The 26,259-nt window shown below is 40.2% G+C and overlaps 1 protein-coding gene across 1 annotated transcript; it reads left to right on the top strand.

The window, feature by feature from the left end:
- The first annotated feature begins 913 nt into the window (after positions 1-913).
- ZNF484 (zinc finger protein 484) lies at positions 914-23,073 on the top strand. The gene is made up of 7 exons (XM_059141312.1): positions 914-1,111; positions 1,636-1,669; positions 8,036-8,080; positions 14,571-14,697; positions 14,984-15,017; positions 15,260-15,318; positions 19,869-23,073. Exons 2-7 carry the CDS (start codon positions 1,655-1,657, stop codon positions 22,145-22,147), a joined length of 2,559 nt encoding a protein of 852 aa, XP_058997295.1. The 5' UTR covers positions 914-1,111; positions 1,636-1,654; the 3' UTR covers positions 22,148-23,073.
- The last annotated feature ends 3,186 nt before the right edge of the window (positions 23,074-26,259 follow it).

Here is a 26,259-nt window from a genome sequence, read left to right as displayed (position 1 = left end):
ATTTTTATTTATTATTTGTCAGAGAGAGAGCGAGCGAGAGCGAGCACAGGCAGACAGAGTGGAAGGCAGAGTCAGAGGGAGAAGCAGGCTCCCCGCAGAGCAAGGAGCCCGATGTGGGACTCGATCCCAGGACGCTGGGATCATGACCTGAGCCGAAGGCAGCTGCTTAACCAACTGAGCCACCCAGGTGTCCCATCTTAATGTATTTTAAAAATCTCTTTGAGGGCACCTGGGTTGCTCAGTGGGTTAAGGGGCTGCCTTCAGCTCAGGTCATGATCCCAGGGTCATAGGATGGAGCCCCGGATCGGATCGGGCTCTCTGCTCAGCAGGGAGCCTGCTCCCCCTCCCCCCCCCCCCGCCTGCCTCTCTGCTTACTTGTGATCTCTCTCTCTCTCTCTGTCAAATAAATAAAATCTTTTTTAAAAATCTCCTTAAGACTTCCTCTTTGGCTCATTGATTACGTAGAATTGTGTTAATTTACAAGTGTCTTTCTGTTCCTGATTTCCACTTTGATTCTTCTGTGTTCAGAGAACATAGCCTGTATAATTTCCGTTCTTAAATCTGATAAGATACGTTCTATGACCCAGGTTATATTCTATCTTGGTAAATGCTCCATGGGTGCTAGAATAGAATGTGTATCTTGCTGTTTGGGGACAAAGTGTTCTATAATTGTTGACTGGCTTCAGTGGTGGTGTTGAGTACACAAGAGAACGCAGAAAGGCCTTGGGGGGCTTGGGGTGAAAGGCTTGGGGCTTGTGGTTGCTCCCTGGCTTACTCCCAGAGTAGTACCTCTGTTTGCCTTCTTTCCACCCACAACTCTGGGCTACACCGTCTTTACGTCACTCCAACATGGCGGCCCGCAGAGCTGAGTGGCTAATGGGCGCCGCCATGTTGGCGCCCAGTCGGCCATTTGAAGGGGGCCGATTTTAGCCGACAGCCATGTTGAGTCCGGGAGACCTCCCAGCGAGTAGCCGCTAATGAGCGTGCGCACACCTAGGCGGCGGCGTAGGGAGTCCCGCAGGCGCGGGGAGGGAGTGAGAAAAGAAGACCGGTTTTAGTCACCACCTGAGGTATATGGCCACTGTCTTGAGAGACTGTGGGTGAGGGGCAGGTGAGTGCAGCGATAGGCACATGGGGAGCTGAGCCGTGAGAAGTCTCTGATGTCTGTGATTAGCACCGGGTCAGTGATGGGGGCGGTCACTGGATGGAGTAATGGGAGTCGGTGGGGTCTCTGACGGTGGATCGTCCGCGGAGGGTCGCGGTCGCGGTCTGTGGGATCTCTGACGGTGGCTCCGCGGGGGAGGGGCGGGGTCGGTGGGGTCTCTGAGCGCGGATCCGCAGTGGCGGGACCCGGTCTGTGGGGTCAGTGTGGGTGGATAACTGCAGAGCCTGGATAATGAGGGATCTGAGGGGTGAGCAATGTTAGATATTAATTGATATCCTCTTTTTTTTTTTTAGGCTTTTGGTTTGTTCCTCTTTATGAGTATTCATGTTACATGTTGCTAGAGATTTAAAAAATATGCGATGAGGCTGCCTATACGTTTTCATATACCTTATTTTGATCGTTTACTTATCCAGATTAGCAGCTACTTTGCTATTTGTCATACATATTTTCTTTCTCTTTTTTATTGTCAGACGTCTCAAATTTTATTTTATGGACCATTTTAAGGTACTGGTTTTGTTTATAATCTATACTTTTGTTTTCTTTTTTAAAAAATTCACTCGCTTGTTTTATTTATTTTTATTTTATTTATTTGACAGAGAGCGACACAGCGAGAGAGGGAACACAAGCAGGGGGAGTGAGAGAGGGAGAGCGAGCAGGGAGCTGGATGTGGGGCTGGATCCCAGGACCCTGGGATCATGCCCGAGTCGAAGGCAGACGCTTATCGGCTGAGCCACCCAGGCGCCCCCAGTCTCTTGTTTGAGAGAGAGAGAGAGAGAGAGAGAGAGACGGTGCCCACGTGACAGGTGGGAGGGGCTGAGGGAAAGGGAAAGGCTGTCAAGCTGACCCATAGAGACGCTGGGATAGGGACGCTCCATCCCAGGAACCTGAGATTACGACCCTGGCAAAAATCAGGGCTTCCACGTTCAACTGACTGAGCCACTGAGGTGCCCCATCTCTGTTCTTTTTTTTTTTCTTTTTTTTTTTTTTAGATTTTATTTATTTATTTGACAGATCACAAGTCGGCAGAGAGGCAGGCAGAGAGAGAGAGGGGGAGGAAGCGGACTCCCCTCTGAGCAGGGAGCCCGATGCAGGGCTGGATCCCAGGAGCCTGGGATCAGGACCTGAGCAGAAGGCAGAGGCTTTAACCCACTGAGCCACCCAGGCGCCCCATCTCTGTTCTTTTTATGTTAATTTTATCTCTCTTTCTTTTTAAAAGATTTTTTTTTTTAAGGTAAATTGTCGTTCTTTCCCTTATTTTCTCAGTTTTATACTGGATATCTATAGGGGTATAAAATTTTCCTTAAATACGTTTTTATATATTAAGTGTATTAATAAATGTATATATTAATAAGTGTATGTATTAAGTGTATATATTTTTAAATATTCTTTTCTAAAGATTTTTTTATTTTGTTTATTTTAGAGGCAGTGTGAGCAGGGAGTGGGCAGAGGAAGAGGGAGAGAGAGCTGAGCATGGGGTTCCATCCCACAGCCCTGAGATCATGACCAGAGCCAAAATTAAGAGTCAGAGGCTTAACTGCCTGAGCCACCTAGAGGGCTGGAACTTGAAACTCACCCCCTGACTTGAAGTTGAGTCAATCACTAATGGCCAGTTATTTCATTAATCATCTGTATGTAATGAAGCTTCCATAAAATTACAGAAAGATGGAGTTTGGAGATGTTTTGGATTGAACACAGGAAGGTGCTGGGAAAGTGCAGTACCCCTTTCCATGTACCTTGCCCTAGCATCTCTTCCATCTGGTTGTTCCTGAGGTATATTCTTCTATAATAAATTTTTAGTCCAGTAAGTCAAATGTTATCTTGAGGTTTGTGAGCTGCTCTAGCAAATTAATGGAACCCAAGCTGGGGTTCCTGGGAGCTTCTGACTCACAGTCGATTGATAAGGTACAAGTAACAACCTGGATTTATTATTGGCATCTGAAGCTGGGGTGGGGGCAGTCTCGTGGGACTGAGCCCTCAACCTGTGTGATCTGATGCTGACTCCAAGTTGATGATGTCAGAATTGAGTTAAATTGGGCGCCTGGGTGGCTCAGTGGGTTAAGCCGCTGCCTTCGGCTCAGGTCATGATCTCAGGGTCCTGGGATCGAGTCCCGCATCGGGCTCTCTGCTCAGCAGGGAGCCTGCTTCCTTCTCTCTCTCTCTCTCTCTGCCTGCCTCTCAGTGTACTTGTAATTTCTCTCTGTCAAATAAATAAATAAAATCTTTAAAAAAAAAAAAAAAAAAAAAAAAAAAAGAATTGAGTTAAATTGTAGGTCACTCGGCTAGTGTTGCAGAATTGCTTAGTGTGAATTCCTTTCCCTCCCTGCTTCAAACACATGCACACACGTTTGGTGATCAGAAGTATTGAGAATAGAGGAAAAACACATAGAAGGAGTTTTTCCTATATAGGGCATGGGATTGATTGGTGGAGAGCCAGGACCATTGAGGTAGAGCTGTTGAAGGGTGTGATCAGGGCCTGTAGAATGAGTGATTTGAGCTCTATGGGCAGCAGGATGTGGGAACCAGTGATTCTGAGGTGTGGATAATGGCTCCAGGGGGAGGTCAGTGTGTAGCGGCGGACACTGGGAGTGAGGAACTAGGTGATGACATAAGTGAGCTGTGAAGTCAGATGACCCTGGTATAGTAATTGCATTCTACATGGGTTGTTGATACTGCAGTAATATTTAAGGAGCATTTATATGCCATACATTGGCCTGAGTGCTTTTTGAGTATTATAAATTTATCTAAAAAGTATGAAGATGGGGAAACTAAGGCTGAAGTGAGTTCTCCAAATTGTCACAGCTAGAAGATAGAAGAGCTGGGATTCAAAATGCATTGATTTGGCTCTGTATTTCTTTCTTTTTTTTTTTTTTTTTAAATCTTTTATTTATTTATTTATTTATTTATTCGACAGAGAGAGATCACAAGTAGGCAGAGAGGAAGGCAGAGAGAGAGGAGGAAGCAGGCTCCCTGCTGAGCAGAGAGCCCGATGCGGGACTCGATCCCAGGACCCTGAGATCATGACCTGAGCCGAAGGCAGCGGCTTAACCCACTGAGCCACCCAGGCGCCCTTGGCTCCGTATTTCTTATTGTCTCCCTGAGCTACCTGTTCCACACTGTAGGAGACTCTTGGGAGGACAGCTGAGTGGCTGTCACCATGTGGCACTCTCTCTGCAGAGAGTCTCCACAGAGCCGTGATGTCAGAGTACTTCGTGAGCCTTCAGAAACTCTTTTTCAGACTCCAGCCTACCTTGGCCTAATATTGCTGGTAGTCAGCAGATGTTCACCCATCCTTGGGCTCCTAGGAAGATTGGAGTTCTAAGATACGGAGTGGTGAGGCCCAGTGTGAACATGACAGCCAAGGAGAATTTGCCCACAGGATCTAGCTCACATCCTGCCTCTGTGGCAGTGGGACAGCTCCTGTGAAGTGGGAGGGGAGTGTCAGAAGCAGGATTGTTTTTAGAACTGGGCTAGCTAAAACAAAACATCCTTTTGCAGTGTGAACTACGTGTGGGTGATGTCATATATTCGAAATCTATTTGCTGTAGTGGGAGAGATTTTTTAGAAGTCTTTATTCATTTGCTTATTTATTTTTTGAGAAAGAGCGTGTGCATGTGGGTATCAGGGGCAGTGGGAGAGGTGGGGAGAGGGAGAGAATCTTACCCAGGCACCATGCTCAGCATGGAGCCTGACATTGGGCTTGATCTCATGACCTCAGCCAAAATCAAGAGTGGGACGCTTAACCAACTGAGCCGTGCAGGTACCCTGAAATTTTTTTTTTAAGTTTTATTATAGAAAATTTTAGATGTACAGTAGAGAAAATAAAATAATGAACACGAAATGCCCGTATCACCAAGTCTCAGTAATTATCAACTATCTGCCAGTGTTGTTTCACCTGTTTCTTCCCACTTACTTTGTTTTGACCAGAATTTTTTTTTTTAAAAGATTTTATTTATTTATTTGACAGAGAGATAGAGAGCACAAGTAAGCAGAGAGACAGGCAGAGGGAGAGAGAGAGAAGCAGGCTCTCTGCTGAACAGGAAGCCCGATGTGGGGCTCAATCCCAGGACCCTGGAACCATGGCCTGAGCCAAAGGCAGCTGCTTAACTAACTGAGCCACGCAGGCGCCCCTGACCAGAATATTTTTTTAAAGAGTTTATTTATTTATCGAGAGAGAGAGAGAAAATGAGCAGTGGGGAGGGGCAGAGGGAGAGAGAGAAGCAGAATTCCTGCTGAGCAGGTGTCTCTATGCGGGGCTCGATCCCAGGACCCTGAGATCATGACCTGAGCTGAAGGCAGACACTTAACCAATTCAGCCACCCAGGACCCCCTTGACCACAATATTTTAAGATAAATCTCGGATACCATGTCATTTCACCTACAGATACTTCAGCATACAGGTCCTGATGTGGACTTTTTTTCTCAAAGCCAACGAGCCATTACCAATCTAACAGAAGCTCCACAAGAGTAAGTAGCTCCTGCATCCGACACTCTGTAGTCAAGTTTTTCTGATTATCTAAAACATGACTTTGTTAACTTTTTACAATAAAAATTTTAGAAGGAGGAAAGCTAAGCAAGTAATATAATGAACCCCCAAATGCCCATTGGTCAGTGGATATCAGTGTGATAATTTTACAGTTACCAAGTCACGCCCAGTCCTTTGTCATCTACACCTTACTTTTCCCATATCTTTTCTCTTTTGCTGGATTATTTTGAAGCAAATCTCAAACACTGCATCATTTTACCCATAAATTTTTCAATATATAAACCTGAAAATAAGGGCTCCTGGGTGGCTTAGTGGGTTAAAGCCTCTGCCTTCAGCTCAGGTCATGATCCCAGGGTCTTGGGATCGAGCCCCGCATAGGGCTGTCTGCTCAGCGGGGAGCCTACTTCCCCCTCTCTCTCTCTGCCTGCCTCTCTGCCTACTTGTGATCTCTCTGTCAAATAAATAAAATCTTAAAAAATAAAAACAAAATACCTGCTTCCAAACACAGCAGTGAGAAAAGGTATTTCTGAAATAATTGGGGCATTTTGAATATAAGCTGAATATTAAAATGATACAGAAGTACTAGTAATTTTCTCAGGCATAATAATCTTCTAGGAGATTTATGTGAAGTATTTAGGCATGAAATATCATGACATCTGCAACTTCCAAATGATTCAGCAAAAAATGTGTACATACACATATGAATCTACTTGTGACTGTGTGTGTATAGAAAGATTAAGCAAATATGGCAAAATACTAACTGTTGAAACTAGGTGAAGGGTATATATGTGTTTCTAGTACTAATCATTCAACTCTTCTTTCTGTTAGAAAACTGTGATTAAAAGTTTTGGAATGTGGCGCCACTGGCGCTCAGTCAGTAGAGCATGAGACTCTTGATCTTGGGGTCCTGAGTTTGAGGCCCACGTTGGGCATAGAAATTACTTTTTAAAATATTTTAGGGGTGCCTGGGTGACTCAGTCAGTTAACATCCAGCACTTGCTCTCAGCTCAGGTCTTGATCTCAGAGTCGTGAGTTCAAGCCCTGCATTGGGTCCCATGCTGGGTGTGAAGCCAAATGCAAAAGAAAAAAAAAAAAAAAAAGGAAGAAAGAAAGAAAGAGAAGGGGGCGGGTGGGGGGGAGAAAGAAAGGTAGATTTTAAAAATGAAAAAATAAAAATACTGGAAAATAAGTGACTCAGATCAGTTGTTTTATTTTTTTTTAAGATTTTAAAAATTTATTTTTTTCACAGACAGAGATCTCAAGTAGGTGGAGAGGCCAGGCAGAGAGAGGGGAGGCAGCAAGGCTGAGCAGAGAGCCCGATGTAGGGCTCTATCCTACGCCCCTGGGATCATGATCTGAGCTGAAGATAGAGGCTTTAACCCACTGAGCCACCCAGGGGCCCCTCAGCTTTTAAGGTATGTTATTAACTAGAACCAAATCCACTTACTACATTGTAACCAAGACAAATTTTCCATTGAAGTTTCCCTTTAAAGAACTGTAAAGTGGGACGCCTGGGTGGCTCAGTTGGTTAAGCAGCTGCCTTCGGCTCAGGTCATGATCCCAGCGTCCTGGGATCGAGTCCCACATTGGGCTCCTTGCTCCGCAGGGAGCCTGCTTCTCCCTCTGACTCTGCCTTCCACTCTGTCTGCCTGTGCTCGCTTTTGCTCGCTCTCTCTCTCTGACAAATGAATAAATAATAAAATCTTTAAAAAAAAAATAAAAAAGAACTGTAAAGTTAAGGAAAAATGTGAAAAAGCTTCAGGGTGTCTCTGGTCTTTCCTGTCAATATTCTCACAGTTGGGATGGGCTAGAGCAAACTTGTTAGATTCTTTAAAAACAATTACTTTGTTTTTTACTAGCAAATAAGAAGAATATAAAAATTACCTGTAATTTTACCATCACCCAAATAATATATCTGTAAACATGGTAGTATATTTCATTCCAGATAATTTTCTTTTTGTGCATGAGAGCAGTTGTAGATGTGTATATGCATGTATGTGTGCATATGTATGTATACCCATGTTATTCAGTGAAAATGGAATCATATTGTTTAGTACATGTTTTGATTTTTACTTGTCAGTTTAACATATTTTCTACTGTAATTTAATTTCACATAACTTTATGTTCTCAGGATGGCCTATAAATTATTTAAGCAGTCTGTAATTATTGGTTATCAAGATGTTCTAGCCTTTTTATTTTGTTATTAGTCATGCTGTGGTAAAACTGCATTTAAATTTTTGTGCAATACAGGATGATTTTTTATGATACAGTTCTAGAAATAAGTTTTTGGGACAGCTGCATGGATGCTAAATGATGTATGTGTCCATGTGTGGGACCCTGGCACAGTTTCTTCTCTCATCTGTCCCTCTGTTCATCTCATTTTTCAGATCTCTACCTCTTTCCCAGAAAAGCCAGAAATGACTAAGTCCCTGGTGAGTTCTTTTTGTTCATATATTTGTTGCTTTATTTTCTAGTGGATTTTAGGAAGGATTTAATAATCCATACAGTAAATGGACAAGCACAAATAAAGAAAAACTAAGATTGGGTGGGGAAAAGAGGTGACTTATTAACTCTAGGTCAAGCTTGGAGTATAGATATGTAAGACTTGTGTGATTTTATATAGCTATGAACTTTGAACTGTGAGATTATCTCTGATCTTCCTGAAAGACCTAGCAATAATGGAAATGAGATACTGATTTATATTGTTGATAAGTAATTTATTTCACCTGTACTAAAGATACCGTGGTTCCTGATGTTTGAGAAAAATTTTAATGGCTCTTCAGATGGTTGGAGACAGAACAGTGTCTTCAACAACACTGTTAGTGGAGGTGCGCTGATAGGTTTTCTGTTGTTATAAAGCAGTGCTTCTCATATTGGAGCATCACTACAGATTCTGATTTAATAGTGTTGGGATTCCCACAGGATGTCATTGCTGCTTGTCCAGGGACTACCTGCTGAAGCAGAGTTTTGAGGTTTTATGATGAACAGGTATTTTGTCAGATGGTTTTTCTGCATCAGTTGGTATGGTAATGGGATTTTACTTCTTAAGTCTGTTGCTGTGGTGGATCACAATTGATTGATTTTCTTTTCTTTTTTTTTTTTTTTCAAAGAATAAAATGTATTGTCTTCTCATGCAGCAGGAGGCTCTGCTGTGCCCTCAGACGCCCCCTTCCCCCCTATAATTGATTGGTTTTCACATCTTGAGCCAGTTTTGCAACCTTTGAATAAACCCCAGTTGATTATGGCATATACTTCTTTCTATTTATTTGTATTTGTTGATACTTTGTTAAGGATTTTTGTATCATATTTATGAGGGATGCTGATCTATTTATTTTATTACTACTATGTATGGATTAAAGTTCCGACTCCCCACCTGGCTTTTTCTCACACCACACCTTTGGAGCATGAAGGGGGCATCTCTCTTTAGCTAGTCGGAGTGCGAGTCTAGGCTACTCACTGGGTCTTCGCTGATGGGTTTGGGGTCAGGCTCAAAGGTTTTGTTTGTTTTTTTAATTTGTTGTGTCTGCCTTGAGTGTGTTTTGCCTACAAGTTTTCTGCCTTTCTGTGCCTTTGCTGGTCTTTTAGCTAGAGAGAGCAGACTTTTCTTTGAGCTCTCTTTGTGTGCTCTTGTTGGTGATACTGGGTTGTAGGCTTTTCTAGCACCGGTAAGGACTGTATCAAGCAGTCTTTGGGAACTCGTGTTATGTAGTTTTGGGTTTCTGAGGTTCCTAGGCAGTTCGACTTTTCTTTAGCCTTACAGAGTCTTCTCATATTTGTTTTATGGATGATGTCTATGGTTTCTAGATGTTCTTAGTGGGATGAGAATGAACAAGTGCATCTATTTCCATCTTTCCAGGAATGGAAGTTAGTTCACTGATTTTTTTTTTTTTTTTTTAAGGAGGACTTGTTTTATATTAAGCATATTCCTTTTCTTTGGCATTTTACTGTTAATTTAATTATGGAAAGTGCTAATTGTATCACTCTAAGACTTGAAAGTTTGTTAAGCATATTCTTACATACTTTTTTTTTTTTTAAAAAGATTTTATTTATTTATTTGTCAGAGACAGGGGGAGAGAGACCGAGTGAGCACAGGCAGACAGAGAGGCAGGCAGAGGCAGGGGGAGAAGCAGGCTCCCTGCCGAGCAAGGAACCCGATGTGGGACTCGATCCCAGGACCCTGAGATCATGACCTGAGCCGAAGGCAGCGGCTTAACCAACTGAGCCACCCAGGTGTCCCTTTTACATACTTTTTTCAATTATATTTACCTCTTTGTTCTTTGCATTTTAACTTTTATTTATTTATTTATTTGTTTATATTTATTTCATTTATTTATTTGACAGAGAGAGAGAGCACAAGTAGGCAGAGCAGCAGACAGAAGGAGAGGGAAAGTCAGGCTCCCCTGAAAGGGTACCCTGTTGTGCAGTGGCAGAAAGCCTAGGTGAAGTTTGTCCTGTAGTTAATGTGGAAAACAGATTTGTCAATGATGAACTTGGCTTTTTCTCTGAGAAGATTTCTAAGCAAAGGGTTGAAGATGTAGCAAGTTTATTCTTCCTGATTATAGTGAAATGTGACAGTTGAGCGGGATTGAGGGGACAACTGTTAAGCAAAAAGAAACCAGACTTGATGACTTGGGGAATTTACAGGCTATTAGGATTCCAAAAGATGCCAAAATTAGTTTTACAGTCAAGAAACCTCTTGAGAGAAAGCCAAGGGTGTGGATAAGTGTTTTGTGTATTTTTCTAGGTTTTTAGGTAATTAGCAGGAGAAATAGGGTGAAGTGCACGAACTCTATTTTTTTAAGAACCAGAAGTCTCAGTTTTGCCTTTTATTTTTTTAAATCTTATTTTTTTTATTGAAGTGTTGTTGACACACAATATTAATTGGTTTCAGCTGTGCAACACAGTGATTTGATGAGTCTGTACATTAGGCTATGCTGACCGCAGATGTAGCTGCCATCTGTTGCCTCACAACACTGTCACGATACCATTGACTCTGTTCTGTCTGCTGTACCTTTCACCCTCAACAACTCACTCATTCCATAACTGGCAGTCTGTACCTCCCATCACACTTCACCCATTCTCCTCCTACCCCCGGCAACCATCAGTTTGTTCTCTGTCGCGGCCGGCGCGACAAGAGGGAACAGGGTTGAAGGACAGGAGCATTAAGAAAGGGAGTGTGGGGACAGGAGGGACGCAGGCGAACGCCAAAGTTTATTTTGTAGAGTTCTGATTTATCCCACACAGTAAGAGAATCGCCTTCTGTACATCTAGTTTCTATTTTGGCCTGAGAGTAGCTGGCCATGCAGAGATATCAGACAGTCTTGACCTTCGTGGTTTGGATACTTAGGCCATAACTCAATATTCTCAAAACACAGGAGCCTTATTAACTTAGTCTTGAGACAGCAACTGCAATGGCAACAAGCCAAACCTTACAATGTTCTCATAACAATCCAGGGAAACACGGTGGCACTCTAGCTTGCCACCCGTGAAAGTCCTCAGTTGAAGAGGTTCCCAAGAACTGTTCCTCTGTTGGGTTAACCCCCTTCTAGGCACGAGGCTCCCAACAGTTCTCTATATTTATGGGTTCGTTTCTACTTTGTTTGATTGCACGTGTAAGTGAAAACATGCTATTTGCCTTTCTCTGACTAGTTTCACTTAGGACAGTACCGTGTAAGTCCATCCATGATGTCATAAATGGCAAGATCTTATTCTTTTTTATGTCTGAGTGTCTTATTTAACATTTTTTTAAAGATTTATTCATTTATTTTCTGGAGAGAAAGAGTATGTGCGAGCAGGGGGTGGGGGCAAAAGTAGAGGAAGAGAGAGAATCCCAAGCAGACTCCCTGCTGAGCATGTAGTGCAACATGGAGCTCCAGCTCAGGACCCCGAGACCATGACCCAGGCTGAAACCAAGATTTGGAAGCTCAACATCTTTATTCATTCATTTATTGATGTGAACAGTGGGGTTGCTTCTATAACTTGGCTATTGTAAATAATGCTGCAATAAACATAGAGGTACATATATCTTTCTGAATTAGTGTTTTTTTTTTTCCTTTGGATAAATACTCAGTAGTGGGTAGCTGGATTATACTTTTTTTTGCTTTGTTTTTGGAGATGCTCTCTGGTTAACTTTTTAGTCTTTTGCCCGTATACCCCTAGAATTGGGCAGGTGTGTGTTTGAGTCCTGGTCTCTCTGTCACCCAGCTGTAGCCTTCTACTGATTCAAAGCTGGATTCTACCTTTGCCAACACCTAGAATTGGTAAATACTTCCAGTGTAAAAGTAGCTGCATACATGAGCTTAAATCTTCAATGTTCTCTCCAGAGTCTAAACTTCTAACAGCTTTCCTGTATATGGCATTTATAGTTAATCTTGGAAGAAACCCTGGACTGCCACAGACTATTGTATCCCATCTGGAAATAGCAGTGCCTCAGAAGAGTCCTTTTTACACCATATATTTCATCCATTTAAAGTATACATTCATTGGTTTTTAGTATACTCACAGAATTGTATAACCAGTATAAGTTTTAGAACATTTTCTCTAACCCTTCCTCTCCAAACTTATAACACACCTTTTTGTTAGCCCCAATCCTTCCATTCCTCCTAGCCCTAGGTAATCACTAATCTTTCTGCAACAATAAGTTCTCCTGTTCTGAACATTTTGTATTAAAGGAATCATTCAATATTTGGCCACTTGTGACTCACTTGTTTTACTTAGCATAATGTTTCCAAGATTTATCCACATTAAAGCACGCATCAGTACTTTATTCCTTTTTATGGCTGAATAACATTCTGTTGTATGGATATAGCACATTTTTAAACCATCATTAGTTCACAGACATTTGGGTTGTTTCTGTTTTTGTATATTATGAATAGTGCTACTATAAACATTCATGAGCAAATTTTATGTGGATAGATGTTTTCATTTTCTTTGGGGTATATACCTAGAAGTGGACCCCTTGAGTTATATTGTGACTCTGTGTTTAACTTTTTGAGGAATTGCCATTGTTTTGCAGAGTGGCTGTACCATTTTATATTTTCACCATCACCACTTGAGGATTCCAGTTTTTCCACTTCCTCACTAATGTTTATTATTATCTCTCTTTTTTATTGAAGCCATCCTAGTGGGTATATTTCCCTGATGACAAATAATATTGAGCATCTTTTTTATTAAAGTCATCTCAGTGAATTTGAAGAGGTATTTTCGATATGACCTTTTGACTAAAGATACTGAGGATCTTTTCATGTGCTTTTGGCCATTTGTTTATCTTTGAAGAAATGTATATTCAGATCCTTTACCCATTTTAATTGGATTATTATTTTTTATTGAGTTGTAAGAGTTCTTTATGTAGTCTAGATCCAAGTCCCTTATTAGACATATCATTTGCAAAAATTTTATCCCAATTTTTGGATTGTCCTTTCACCTTTTTTTTTTTTTTTAAAGATTTATTTGTCAGAGAGTGAGAGCATGCCCAAGTGGGGGATCAGGGAGCAGAGGGAGTAGCAGGCTCCCTGCTGAGCAAGGAGCCCAATGTGGGACTTGATCCCAGGACCCTGGGATCATGACCTGAGTAAAAGGCAGACGCTGAACCAACTGAGCCACCCAAACTTCCCATCTTTTCACTTTTTTGATGATCTCCTTTTAAGCACAATTAATTAAGTCCAGTTTATCTGTTCTTTTTTTCTTTAGTTGCTTGTGCTTTTGATTTTATGTTTAAGGAATCGTTGCCAAATCCAGTGTCACAAAGATTTACCTTTTAATTAAGTGTAAATTTGGCTAAATATAAGAACATTAGGGCCTTTGATCCACTTCGAGCTAATTTTTTTATATAGTACAAAGTAGGGGTCCAACTTCATCCTTTTACCTGTGGATATCCACTTGTCCCAGCATGATTTGTTAAAAAACTTTTTTTCCATTTAAAAATTTTTTGACTCCTCTGTTGAATATCAATTGACTATAAATATGAGGGTCTATTTCTGGATTCTCAGTTACATTCCATTGACCTATAGTCTTTCTCTATGCTAGTACCACACTGTTGTGGGAGGGGGGAAGCCTTTTTAAAATAAACTTTTTTTTTTAAAGATTTTTATTTATTTATTTGACAGAGAGAGAGATCACAAGTAGGCAGAGAGAAGGGGAAGCAGGCCTCCTGATGAGCAGAGAGCCCGATGTGGGGCCCAATCCCAGGAGCCTGAGATCATGACCTAAGGTGAAGGCAGAGGCTTATCCCACTGAGCCACCCAGGCACCCCTTTAAAGTAATCTTTATTTATTTATTTATTTATTTTTATTTTTTATTTATTTTTAAAAAAGATTTTATTTATTTATTTGACAGAGAGAGATCACAAGTAGACAGAGAGGCAGGCAGAGAGAGAGAGGGAGAGAGAGAGAAGCAGGCCCCCTGCTGAGCAGAGAGCCCGATGCAGGACTCGATCCTAGGACCCTAAGATCATGACCTGAGCCGAAGGCAGCGGCTTAACCCACTGAGCCACCCAGGCGCCCCAAAAGTAATCTTTTTTTAAAAGAAATAATGGACTTATTAACAGTGGACTGATAAGTGCAAAATGAATGGCAGAATATAGTTTATTTTTTATGTTAAGTGTTAATGACATGGCATAGAAAACAGTGCACAAATCATATGTTTACAGTTTTATGAATTTTCACAGCTTATTTCTTTGAAACTAGTACACCAATAAAAACAAGACCAAAACTACCCAGAATGTCATCAGTAGCACAGAAAGAATGACATGATGTTTTTAATAAGATTCATTTTTTCCTTCAAGATAATAGCATAGGATATTGGTATTTAGTGGGAACCTTGTATGTTGTAGCATATTAAACATTATTAAAAGTAACTTCCTAAATATCTTGTTTCCATTCTTCAGTCCTCATCTTTCATATTGAATAGGAATGTGTTTTTCAGGGATCAGTGTCATTCAAGGATGTAACAGTAGACTTCAGCAAGGAGGAGTGGCAGCAATTGAACCTTGCTCAGAAAAGCCTGTACAGGGACGTAATGCTGGAAAACTATTTCAACTTGATCTCAGTGGGTAAGCATAGCTCCACTGGCGAGAAGCCTATATCTGTTTGAATACATTTTCATTCTCAGTGGAATTTTTGAAATATGTGGGATTTCTGAAGTATGTGGGAGTTCTAAAAACTGCAGGACATCTGAAGTGTGTAATAGTTTTGTTCTTATTTTGTTCTATGTTATTAATTATACCTTTAGGGTATTATGAATATACTTCTCTTCTGCATGAACTTTTCTGAAAAGTAAATGGAATGCTTCATTGAATGGCCTCGGAAACCCAGTCTTCTGTTATTTCCTGTTAATAGGGTGTCAAGTTCCCAAACAAGAAGTCATCTTTAGGGACACCTGGGTGGCTCAGTTGGTTGAGCGGCTGCCTTCGGCTCGGGTCATGGTCCCGGCGTCCTGGGATCGAGTCCCGCATCGGGCTCCTTGCTTGGCGGGGAGCCTGCTTCTCCTTCTCCCTCTGCCTCTGCCTGCCACTCTGTCTGCCTGTGCTTGCTCTCGCTTCTCTCTCTATGGCAAATAAATGAATGAAATCTTTAAAAAAAAAAAAAAAAAAAAAAAAAAGAAGTCATCTTTAGCTTGGAACAAGAAAAGCCACGTATGCTGGATGGTGAAACCTCCAGCCACAGCGCTCTCGGTGAGTAGAGAACAAGAGCATGGGGGCCAGCGTGCGTGAACTGGAGTTGTACTGGCAGAGGCTGGCAGCTGTGAAATGCTGTTAACAAGACACTTCTGGGGACGCCTGGGTGGCTCAGTTGGTTAAGCGGCTGCCTTCGGCTCAGGTCATGATCCCAGCGTCCTGGGATCGAGTCCCACATCGGGCTCTTTGCTTGGCAGGGAGCCTGCTTCTCCCTCTGCCTCTGCCTGCCACTCTGTCTGCCTGTGCTCGCTCTCGCTTCTCTCTATGACAAATAAATAAATAAAATCTTAAAAAAAAACAAAAAAAAAACCAAGACACTTCTGTAATACTCCGCATTCTTGGAACTGCATGGATGAAGTTGGTATAGTTTCCTTGGACATCTGAAAGCCATCCCCACTTAAGGCCTCTTCCTGTATCAGTACCTCTGTCTTGGCTTGACTTTCTAGGAGGGAATGTGCTCTAATTACTGGTACTTTGGGTCTAGGATCCTGCTCTATGGATTTTCTCCCTTTCTCCTAGCATTTCTATTCTTTTTACCTCCAACACAACATTAAATCCTTTTCTTACACATTCAGAAACTCATTGATTTACCTTTTTAAAAAATTACTGTGGGACACATTCTTGAGGAATTCTTTTCATTTTCTCTCTTTCCTCTTAGTGCTTCAGAATTGTCATTTAGACATGGCCTTCTTTTATTATCTCCTGTGTCTCTCTTTGAGTGTACCATTACTACATTCAGGAGACAGCTTTTTGCTGTATATGACAGTAGTACTTATGTTTCCTGACATTTTCTTTTACTGCCCACAAGTGGGCAGAGAGGCAGAGAGGAAGAGAAGCAGGCTCCCTGCTGAGCAGAATGCCCGACGCGGGGCTCGATCCCAGGACCCTGGGATCATGACCTGAGCCGAAGGCAGAGGCTTTAACCCACTGAGCCACCGAGGTGCCCCCCTGTGACTCATCTTTTCAAATAATTCTTTCTGCCCTTTCTAGTAACTTTTGTCTTCTAGAAAATACCATTTAGATGCCCTCCTCTTATTACTTTCCTGTGTTACTACTCAAAACCCTGTCTATATTTTCTCATGCCTTTAGGTTATTCTAACCCTATTTGGATGTGCTAATCTCTACCCATGCCTTTTTTTTTTTTTTTTTTTTTTTGACTAGTATATCTTAGGTGCTAGTAATAGATTTCATTGCTTAAAACACCATGTTTACCGCGCCATAGCTATATGGAGCCAAACTAAAGGTACTGCCTTTTATGTAACACGTGACAAATTGTTCTCTCAGTGGGTTTGTAAACTAAAGAAAGAACATGCCTCATATTTGCAGGTTGCATTGTCTCTGTTTAGTGTCCATAATTATGTTTATTTACTTCATTTTAATGTTTTTTAGTGATCCCCGTACATCTGACCATTTAATTGTTTTGTGATCTGGGCCGATTCAGATACTTACTCTTTGTGCTTAGACTTCACTTACCCCTTGAGTGGACCTGACCATTACATGCATAAGCACACACGGCTTTTTCCTTTTCTAATTCAACAGTCCACAGAAACTCAGCAAAATTACATCAAATTATGTGATAACTGAGTCTTTTTTTGAAAAATTTTTTTAATGTTTCTGTGGAGAGTATTTAACAAAATTAAATTCTTAAATTTATGCAACAGGCAGAGGAGGTTACTTTTCTGTCTCAGAGTGATTAAAAAAATTTTTTTTTCTGCTAGGAGCAACTCAGAGGGCCAATAATTGTAATTGGAAAGGGAAAAGAACTGCATGAAATGTTTAAAATGTCAGCCTTTGTGCAATAAGCGTTGGTTACGGTATACATCTGTGCCAATTAAGTATGACTATGAGTGGCTCAGAATATCTGTTTTTTGTTAATACTTTAAGAAAAGAGAGATCCCTAGATTATCTGTGAAAGAATAATGAATTTTGAAAGGAACAGAGGATCAGAAATAAAAAGCTGAATGGGGAAAAGAATATAGTTGGCCCATGGACAGTGTGGGGGTCAGGGGCGCCAGCTCCTCATGCAGTCATGAATCCATGTATAACTTAGACTGACCCAGAACCTAACTACTAATAGCCTGCTGTTGACCGGCGCCTTATTGAGAACATAAACAGTCATGTAACACGTGTTTTTTTATGTTAGGTATATTACATACAGTATTCTTATGACAAAGTAAGCTAGAGAAAAGAAAATGTCATTAAGAAAATCATAAGGAAAATAAATTTACGGTACTATACTGTTTATTGAAAAAAATCCACATCTAAGTGGCCCCATGCAGTGCAAACTTGTGTTGTTCAATGATCAACTGTATATGTTTGGATTTAGTAATAAAAAAGACTTGAGTGACTAGTGGAAAGATAGCGTACATATATACATTTTATTGGCCTGAAATTATGGCCCTGTATTTTACTGAATGAGCATTTGAGTGTGTAGTGACAGGAATTGCATATATTTAAACTTTTAAGCACAGGAACAGATTTTTACACTGACATTGTTGGTGGTAATGTAAATGTTGTCGGATGTTTCAATGGCTTGTAAGCTAAAGAAACTGAAAGATTGCAAAAGATCTAGTATTAGATGCTCTCAGGAATAATAAAAGCTGTTAATGTGTGTGAGTAAAATTGTAACGTAGCATCTAAAGAATATGTCTGGGAGCATGACAAGGCCCTGGAGGCAGAATGAAATGGATATGAGGTTAGACTACGTCTGTATTCAAGAACTCTAGTCGAATAAGTTAATAGTATCTATTTTTTTGGTAAATATTTACTGAGAATCTACTATGTCTTATATACTCTTCCAGAATTTGGACTATTAATTCTCTTATTCTAGGCAAGAATGGTGTATCGGAGAAAGCAAGCTCTTGTCACTAATAGACCCCAAGGCAGTGACTCAGAGAACATAAATATTGACCCGGCATCATGTAACAGTTCCCAAGTCATTGCACAGCCATCCCCTAGAGCTGCGGTTGGCAAACATTTCCTGAAAAGGCCCAGAAGTCATTATTTTAGGCTTTGTGAACCATGTGATTGCTTTCATTACTATTCAGTTTCACTGTTTTAGCCCCAAAGCAGCTAGAGGCACTACATCAATGAATGAGTATCTCTCTGTTCCAATAAAAACTTCATGCACACAGAAATTTGAATTTCATTTATTTTTCATGTGTCATGTAATTACTCTTTTGATTTTTTTTTTTTTGACCACTCAAAAACTTAAAATCCATTTCTAGCTTTTGAGTGGAGGCCTGGATTTAGTCTGAGGGTCATAGTTTTCCAGCCTGTGCCTAGGGCATTACCAGCCACAGAGCCGGGTGCCACCAGTCTGGAATATAGCCAGTGGGAAGAGAAGAGGGTTGTGGAGACATGCCTACATTCTTAGGCATATCCTTAGGATATGGGCTTTGTCACACAAAATAATTTTTACTCCCATTTGACTGATAAGCACTGAATTACTTGGCTTTACCTCACCATAAATGAGGCTGTTGTTCGGGGGCAGCCATGAACTTGGCTACAAGCTTCTTACTGCTGAAGGGAGAGGAGAGGTTCTGATGGAAGGCTTTTAGGCCCTGCTTCAGACAGCTGCTCCTTTCTCCTGTTACATGCCTCCTGTTGAGTACATCTATCTCTGCACCCCAAACCAGAATAAAGAATTGAATCATAGGTGTTTTTTTGCCATTTGGCTAAGTCAGAATGAATGAAGCTACAGTAGTTTTACTCTAGGGGCACCTGGGTGGCTCAGTTGGTTAAGCGTCTGACTCTTGATTTCAGCTTAGGTCATGATCTGGGGTCATGAGATCGAGTCCCGCTTCGGGCTCTGCGCTCAGCATGGAGTCTGCTTGACCCTTTCCCTCCCCTTCTGTTCCTCCCCTCACCCCTGCTCACATGCGTGCTTTCTTCCTCTCCCTGTCTGAAATAAATAAATAAATCTTTAAAAAAATAGTTTTACTCTACATAAATACATGGGTATTTAGGACAGAGTGATTAACAGGGAAGGAGAATGTAGAGAGATTAGTGGATGAAGGTTTAAAAAGAATAATAAGGATGACAAGGATATAGACACAGATACTTCTTTTAAGCTACGCAGTTCGTCACTTTGTTCCTCTGACAGCTTACTGTATGTAGTTCTGCTACATACATAGAGCTGATGTGGCTTCACTTTGAATCTCCTCCAATTACTGATCGTTTGGTTTGGGCAAACACCTGACTCTTCTGTGGCTCAGTTTCCTCATCTGTAAAATAGAGGCAATAATGATACCAAGAGCAGTGGGTTGTGATGCCTAACTAAGTTAGTTACAGAACTTAGGACAATGCCTGGCACATCTACATGCTACTGCTTATTATTTACTAAATACAAAACAAGTATTTGTATTATTGCCATATATTATATATAAATCTATTACTACTCATATATATTTTTACATATATTTGTTATATTTATATAACACTTTATCTCACACTTCTCTGTAATCACCCTAAGTCAACTGTATATATTGGCCCTTCTATGTTCTCTTAACTGTTCTTTGGTGTTTTGTTTTTTCCTTCTTTTTTAGGTGGGGATATTGGTTTTGAGACTTCACAGCAGGGAATGTCTAAAGAAGTTTCAGTCCAGTTTGAGAGAATTAATCTCTTCACAAGAGATGACCCATATTCCATTTTAGAAGAATTGTGGCAAGATGGCAAACAGACAGGGAGATGTGAGGAAAACCAGAACACAAATGTAACACAAGTTCCCTTTATCAACAAGGGAACACTATTTAATGAGAGAGACTGTGAGTATAAGGATATTGGGAAAATTGGCCATGTAAATACAGCAAGAAAAAGACTCCAGAACTATGAATCGTTTGGAAGGAGTTTGAAGCCTATTATAAGCTTATGTGATTATAGAAACAATGCAACAGAAAATCTTGATAAGATTATTGGCTATGGCCATATTTTCACTCATATAAATTCTCATACAGAAATGAATGCTTGTGAATATAACCAGTGTAAGAAACTTCTGAGTCATAAGCGAGCTCTCATTCAGCATCAAAAAATTCATACTGAAGAGAAGCTCAATTTATTTTCTGATTATGTAAAAATTTTCATCCAGAAGCCACACCTCTTTGCAGATCAAAGTATTTATACTGAAGAGAAACAGCATGAATGCAGCAAATGTGAGACAGTCTTCACTCAGAAGCCCCAACTTGCTGTACCTCAGAAGGCTTCTGTAGGAGGGAAACCCTGCACACGCACTGAGTATGAGAAGGACTTGTCCCTTAAGCCAAATCATGAGAAAACTCACACCGAGGAGAATAATTATAAATGCAGTGAATATGGAAAAGCCTTTATCCAGAAGTCAGATCCACTCAGATGCCAGGGAATTCATATAGGAGAAAAACCCTGTGAATATCGTGAATGTGGGAAAAATGTCTCTCAGAATTCAAATCCCAATGTACATAAAAAAGTCCATAGTGGAGAGAAACACTTTGAATGTACTGAATGTGGAAAAGCCTTCACAAGGAAATCAACTCTAAGTATGCATCAGAAAATTCATACAGGAGAAAAACCCTATGTTTGTACCGAATGTGGGAAAGCCTTTATCCGGAAGTCACATTTTATTACCCATGAGAGAATTCATACTGGAGAGAAACCTTATGAATGTAGTGACTGTGGAAAGTCCTTTATAAAGAAGTCACAACTGCATGTGCATCAGCGGATTCACACAGGAGAGAATCCCTTTATATGTACAGAATGTGGGAAGGTCTTCACTCACAAGACAAATCTCATTATACACCAGAAAATTCATACTGGAGAGAGACCTTACATATGTACTGAATGTGCGAAGGCCTTTACTGACAGGTCAAATCTAATTAAACACCAAAAAATTCATACTGGAGAGAAACCCTATAAATGCAGTGATTGTGGAAAGTCATTCACCTGGAAGTCACGGCTCAGGATACATCAGAAATGCCATACCGGAGAGAGACATTATGAATGCGGTGAGTGTGGGAAAGCCTTCATCCAGAAGTCAACACTAAGTATGCATCAGAGAATTCACAGAGGAGAAAAACCCTATGTTTGCACTGAATGTGGGAAGGCCTTCTTCCACAAATCACATTTTATTACCCATGAGAGAATTCATACTGGAGAGAAACCTTATGAATGCAGCGATTGTGGGAAATCCTTCACGAAGAAGTCACAGCTCCATGTCCATCAGCAAATTCACACAGGAGAGAAACCCTACAGATGTGCTGAGTGTGGAAAGGCCTTCACTGACAGATCAAACCTCTTTACACACCAGAAAATTCATACTGGGGAGAAACCTTATAAATGTAGTGACTGTGGAAAAGCCTTCACTCGGAAGTCGGGCCTCCACATACATCAGCAGTCTCATACCGGAGAGAGACACTATGAATGTCATGATTGTGGGAAAGCCTTTGCAAGAAAATCAACACTAATTATGCACCAGAGAATTCATACAGGAGAGAAACCTTATATTTGTACAGAATGTGGGAAGTCCTTCATCCAGAAATCACATTTAAATCGGCATAGGAGAATTCATACTGGAGAGAAACCCTATGAATGCAGTGACTGTGGGAAGGCCTTCATTAAGAAATCACAGCTCCATGAACATCATCGAATTCACACAGGGGAGAAACCATTTATATGTGCTGAGTGTGGAAAAGCCTTCACCATCAGATCAAATCTTATTAAGCACCAGAAAATTCATGCTAAACAGAAACCTTATAAGGGCAGTGACTTTAGGAAGGCCTTAAACTGGAGGCCACAGCTTAGTGCACATCAGAAATCAGATTCTGGGAAAGTAGATTGCCCAGGGCCACAATCATGATGTGGGGATACAAAGCTGTGAGAGGCTACAGCTTGGCTAAGAAGCAGGAGGTAAAGCCGCCTTACCTCTGGTCAAAAGTATAAATGTCTGGATCACAGAGCTGATGTCCTGTTTCACGTATGGGGGAGACATTTTGAAGAAAGTGTTTAAACAGTGTGTGATGGTCATGCTTAATTCCTGGACAGATACTGGGATTGTCAAGCCCCTGAAATAATAGTAAATATGCAAGGAGAGGATTTGGCAGTCTTTCTTGTTTCATGTTATGGATAAGCAGCTTTATAAATTCAGAGCTGTGTTCAATATTAACCAAAGGAATTTCTTAATGAGTAGAGTGCTAAGAAATTTTCTCATTGTCTAAGGATGCTGAAATGAAAGCAAAAGTGTAGACCATTCAGAGCTGTAATGAAGAGAATCTAGAAGTTTTTGTGAATATTGACATTAGAGACAAAAGAAAGGATTCTTTCTTTTTCCTTTTAGGAAGTCAGTCATTTATTGTTTACAGTATCAGTATGTGGAAATTTGGATAAACATTTTTCTATTTGACTTTGACATTAGCAAATCAGAGCCACAGGCTTACTTGAATATTCACAGGCCTCTTTAGTTAACCAGTATGTTCCCTTATTTATTAATTCCCTGCCATGACCCGGGTAACTCACACCTGGGAGGCATAAAGTTTTCCCATCTTGTATCCATACCCAAAGTGACCAGTGAGGTAAGCAGCAGCCCTGCAGACTACTTACCATCACCTCAGAACTGGCCCTGAGACCACAGGGCTTAGTCTGCACTTTGAACTCTTAACATCATCCACAGAAATCTATATATTTTTTACTCATTTCTGTTTGGGAAAGAAAAATTAAGAAAATGGATTTCAAGACCTAGAATTCTTTTCTTCCAGTTTTGTTAATACATTCTCTACATAGTCATCACATGCTATTGTTTGCATTTGAATTTGTCTTTTTAAAAAACAGTTTCACGGGCGCCTGGGTGGCTCAGTGGGTTGGGCCGCTGCCTTCGGCTCGGGTCGTGATCTCAGGGTCCTGGGATCGAGTCCCGCATCGGGCTCTCTGCTCAGCAGGGAGCCTGGTTCCTTCTCTCTCTCTCTGCCTACCTCTCAGTGTACTTGTAATTTCTCTCTGTCAAATAAATAAATAAAATCTTAAAAAAAAAAAAAACAAAAAAACAGTTTCACATTTGGAAGAGTACCCTTCCTGTCCCCTCCCAATCTCTACAAATTAATCTTACTGTGTTTTCAAACCCTTTCTCTTCTTCCAGACTTATTCCATCAGATTCCAAAAGAAATTCTTTATCTTCCAGAATATTTGTGAATTTGTCTTTCCTTTAGATCAACCCATTTTTGTTTTATATATTTTGAGACTTTGTTTTTACATGCATTCAAATTTAGAATTGTTATATTCTTCCTGGTTAATTGAAACTTAATCATTATGAAATGTCCATTTTTAAAAAAGATTTTATTTATTTATTTGATCAAGATCACAAGTAGGCAGAGAGAGAGGAAGGGAAGCAGGCTTCCTGCTGAGCAGAGAGCCCAATGTGGGGCTTGATCCCAGGACCCTGGGATCATGACCTGAGCTGAAGGTAGAGGCTTTAATCCACTGAGCCACCCAGGTGCCCCCTGAAATGTCCATTTTTATTGCTACCAATGCTTTAAAATTTACTACTAAGGATGTTAATACCGTATATACATATCACTTACTGAAGGCTAATTTAAATTAGTATGCACACCACTCTGGATGAGGTGAGCAGCTACAAAAATGGCTCCTTTATTTCCCTCTTGACTTACATAGTATTAATGTTCTGCATTTGGATTTTGTAAGTAGTTGACTTGGTCAGTCATTGTTTCACAGTCAGTATTCCTCTAGATTAATCCTCATACTTACCCTTTTAAAATTCCTTTTTTATTCCTTCTTTCAAATTTCACTCTAGAATCATTTTCACTCTGATTGAAGAGGATCCTTTAGCATTTCTTTTAGAGTGTGCTTGTTTTTGTATCTTGGAAAATGTCTTTATTTTACCTTCATTTTTGAAAGATAATTTTACTGAATATAAGATTCTAAGTTTACAGTTATTTTCTGTATTAGTATTTTGAATATATTTTGTTAAAGATTGTATTTCACTGTTTTGTTGGAAAATAAGCTTTCAGTGTAATTACCTTTGAAGGTAATGTGTTCCCCCCCACCTTTTCTCTAGTTCCTTCAAAATTCATGTCTTGTCTTGGGCTGCCAGCAACTGCACAGTGATATACCTAGGTGTGATTTTCTATGTGTTTGGGATTTGTAGTTTTTTAAATCTGTAGCTTAGTGAGGGTTTTTCTTTTCTTCACATTTTGGGAAATTTCTTGTATTATCTATGCAAAGTATGCTTCTGTTTCATTATCTTCCTCTGCTTTGTCTAGAAATAACCCCATTATTTACACCCTGTTAACCTTTTTCCATTGGTTCTTTCAGATTTTAGTGATGCTTGTCTTCTCCTATGCCTGGTGATTTTAAATGAACTATTAGACACTGTATATTAAAAATTGTAGAGATGCTGAGATGGTCTGGATGATGCCTTCTTCCAGAGAAGATTTGCCTTTGACTCTAACATGTGACTAGGTGAGAGCATGAACACCCCTGTTTGTCTTCATCCAGTCACGTAGTGAGAGTATGTAAAACTGGGCTCCATTCCCCGTGAAGGCTTGTTTGGTGTTTTTCACTCTTATTGCTAGTGGATACTGTGGAGACATAGACTTAGGGAGATTGCCAGGTGCCTCATCCTGAGAAGGAGCTTATTCCTAGTATTTGTACCAATAGGTCACATAAATTTGTCAAAAATTGTCTTAACCTTTCTTGGCCAGCATTTGCTTTAAAAATTAGCATACACCTGTTTTTAATAAATAGCCCCAAATTCCAGAGGTTATGTCTTCTCTCTAATCTTACTCATGCAGTTTCTTACTTCTTGGTAGCTGTCCAGTGCCATCGCAGAATTAGATATATTTAATATTTTCTTCCACCATTTTTAGTTCTCAAAGTACTGGTCTGTATCACCTACTCTGTCAGCAGATTCAGTGCACTAAGAGCTGTTCCTTTCTAAGCAGTGTGGAGGTCAGAAATACATATATTTTTAATTACCAAAACTTCTCAAACTAAGAAAATGAAAATTTTTTCAAACTAACAACTGAAAATGCTTTGATTTGTGACACTATGTCACTGAATTTGTGACATTCACTTTTTTGTTGCTAAAAGTGAAGGCATTTACTGTTTTCTTGAAGATTTTGTAAACTTTGATACATAAGAGAAAATTACCTTTAGTGGTGTCAAATTTTATTATGGTAGCTGCCAGACTTTAGCAAAAAGAAGATTGACTAAGAGACTCTCATGTTTCTTTTTTAATAGTGTGTTTTTAACCCCCCATTGGGTAATAAATAGGAAGTGAAGTTAATGAAGACTAAGCGTCCAGGGGTTTGAAAATAAGGATTTTGAAGATTAATTTAGAAGGATTACAGAGATAGTGATTCTCAACCTTTTTATTCCCAGGTACATTTTATTTACTTTTTATTTTTTAAAATATTTTATTTATTTATTTTGAGAGAGAGAAAGAGAGTGCACAATCAGGGGGAGGGGCCTCCACATATTTGAAGGGGCATTGATTGGGGAATGGATGATGGACAGTTACGGGTGAAATGGGAGAGTTGAATTTTATTTAGAAGGAACTCCAAGGTCAGTATGATTGAAGGCATGCGCAGCAAAAACCTTACCGGGGGGAGTAGTATGAATTAGACGTATCTTTTTATGCCACTACTGTAATATAATTCATTTTATTTACAGCAAAACTTTCTAAAAAACAATTTTACTATCTAACTTTTACAATCTAAATTTAATTAAAATGTACCTTAAATTAACTTTATTATTTTTTTTAAGATTTTATTTATTTATTTGACATACAGAGATCACAAGTAGGCAGAGAGGCAGGCTAGAGAGAGAGGAGGAAGCAGGCTCCCTGCTGAGCAGAGAGCCCAATGTGGGGCTCGATCCCAGAACCCTGGGATCATGACCTGAGCCAAAGGCAGAGGCTTTAACCCACTGAGCCACCCAGGTGCCCCATAATTTTAACAA

This window comes from Mustela lutreola, chromosome 12 (assembly GCF_030435805.1).
Source record: "Mustela lutreola isolate mMusLut2 chromosome 12, mMusLut2.pri, whole genome shotgun sequence".
Lineage (NCBI taxonomy): Eukaryota > Metazoa > Chordata > Mammalia > Carnivora > Mustelidae > Mustela > Mustela lutreola.
Note: the sequence above shows the minus strand (reverse complement) of the source record. Positions and strands in the feature narration are given on the sequence as shown.